This window comes from Otolemur garnettii, unplaced genomic scaffold (assembly GCF_000181295.1).
Source record: "Otolemur garnettii isolate 467f Iridium unplaced genomic scaffold, OtoGar3 scaffold00015, whole genome shotgun sequence".
Lineage (NCBI taxonomy): Eukaryota > Metazoa > Chordata > Mammalia > Primates > Galagidae > Otolemur > Otolemur garnettii.
Genome location: NW_003852410.1, coordinates 30,203,562 through 30,205,874, shown reverse-complemented (window position 1 = coordinate 30,205,874; position 2,313 = coordinate 30,203,562). Strand labels below are relative to the sequence as shown.

The window sequence follows — 2,313 nt, the reverse complement described above, 5'->3', positions numbered from 1 at the left end:
AGACAGGGTCTCACTATGTACCCCCAGCAAGAGTGCAGTGGACTCAATCATGGCTTACTGCAACCTCAAACTCCTAGGCTTCAGCAATCTTCCTGTCTCAGCCTTCCCAGTAGCTGGGACTATAGGCTCAGGCTACTACGCCTAGCTAGGTTTTCTATTTTTTGTAGAGACAAGGTCTCTCCCTCTTGCCTAGGCTGGTCTTGAACTTCTGATCTCAAACAAACCTCCCCCTTGGCTTCCCAAAGTACTAGGCTTCCCACAGTACTGTGGCTGGCCCCAAATTCACTCGTGACAACTATACAGGCAATCACACCCACCCCAAAGTGTTACTGGGATAGCTACATAATTCTTCCCCCAGTTAGTTTAGCCTCAGGCATGTGTTAGGGGCTACTGAAGAATACAGAAGTATATATGAGGAATGCCAACTCATATAGTAAACACCAACATCCAAGCAAATATTAGATATTAATATAAACTGCAGAGCACGAAATCCATAAATAAAAGTTTTGTTTTTCTTTTTGCAGTTTTTGGCTGGGGCTGGGTTTGAACCCACCACCTCCGGCATATGAGCCACAGGCGCCACTCCCAAAAAGAAAAAGTTTTAAAAACATATAGGATTCCTTACCTGGGTATTCTGGAAGTAATGCCTCCAGAGAGGCCTAATTTTATCTTGACCACCAACATCCCATACTGTGAAACAAATGTTCTTATATTCTACTGTTTCCACATTAAAACCTACAAAGGAAAAATGAAATGATTGTTGCACACAATAAAGCATCATTAAGAAAATAAACTCCTTTACTGTGAAATTCTTAGAATACTTTAAAAGTCCTATTAAGATAATCAACAAGCTTAATAAAAAGTTTCAAATTAAATGTAGTCTAATTCACTTACAATATATTACTATGATATGTATAAATTAAAGTCATCTTAAACTTTCTTACCAATGGTAGGAATGGTGGTAACTATCTCCCCCAACTTCAGTTTATACAGAATGGTTGTCTTGCCAGCAGCATCCAATCCAACTAGAAGACATTATAAAAATTTTTTTTTAATTAAATGATAGCTGTGTACATTAATGCAATCATGGGGTACAGTGTGATGTTCTCATATACAATTTGAAATAAGACATCATAAATTTAAAATATAGACCAAAAGCTCACACCAAGAAATAACTGTACAATAAATTTAAGAGTTTGAATGTAAAAGTTGACTGCTCAAGGCACAGATATGAGTTAGAAATGAAATTATCTTATTTCTGATTTCCAGACAAAGCTGTAACACTTCCTATAGAAATCCTTTGCATTTTTCCTTCTAGTCCTAGACAGACAGTATGTAAGTAGAGAGTATGTAGCTCTAAGCTCTAGCTTTGCCACAAACTAGATGAATGCCTTTAAAGTCACTTTAGGACACTGAGGCCAGAGAAATTAGCCATGAAATAAAAGGATTGATTCAGATAACCTAAGATATCTTCCAAGTCAAGTCCTTATTAATTCTATAAACTACCCCATTTTGTTGTTGTTTTAAAAAAACGGTCTCAGTCTATTGCCCAGGCTAGAGTGTAGTGGCATCATTATAGCTCACAGCAACTTCAAACTCCTGGGCTAAATTAATGATCCTTCTGTGTCAGCCTCCAGAGTAGCTGGGACTACAAATGCCCACCACAACAACCAGTTAACTCTTTTCTATTTTTTTTTTTGTAGAGATAAGGTCTCACTATGTTGCCCAAGCTGGTGTCAAACTTCTGGCCATAAGCGATCCTGCCAGCTCAGCCTACTATGATTATAGGCATGAGCCTCTGCCCTGGCATACCACAATTTTTAAAAACACAAATTAGAAGTTGAACCAGAACATGTGAGAACAAGTGCATAAAAAAAGATTTGTAAACTTGATTTTCCTTTTATTTACAGAGTAATTTTAGGTAAAAGATCGTGATTCAACAGGGGAAATATATACCTATAACTATGTCTTAGTCCCCCTATAATGATAATAGCAAATTAACTGCTTATAAGTGTGACTCTCTCAAAATCTGTATATTCCGATGTTTGCTAAAGCACTCATAAATAAAAGACCAGTATCTAATAACATAATTGAATCTATCATTGTTTTAAGGATGTGGCCACCTCTTATCAAAGATTGTTAAAATAAATTACTTAAACATTAACTTAAGGAGAAACTTTAATATTTAAATCAAAGCATGACTATACATACACACAGAGGAAAGCAAGATTGATAAATTAAAAAGAACTGGGTTCAGTGCCTGTGGCTCAAGCAGCTAAGGCGCCAGCCACATACACTTAAGGTGGCGGGTTT

General features: G+C 36.9%; 1 protein-coding gene across 2 annotated transcripts in view; it reads right to left on the bottom strand.

Moving 5' to 3' along the window:
- ARF4 (ADP ribosylation factor 4) overlaps positions 1 to 2,313 on the bottom strand; it is a 21,682-nt gene that overhangs the window by 12,249 nt on the left and 7,120 nt on the right. For both annotated transcript variants that reach the window (XM_003785554.2, XM_012802515.2), the window contains 2 exons: positions 945 to 1,025; positions 626 to 735 (listed from right to left, as the gene is read on the bottom strand). In XM_003785554.2, the coding sequence (XP_003785602.1) occupies positions 626 to 735; positions 945 to 1,025 (191 nt within the window). The remainder of the gene's footprint in view (positions 1 to 625; positions 736 to 944; positions 1,026 to 2,313) is intronic.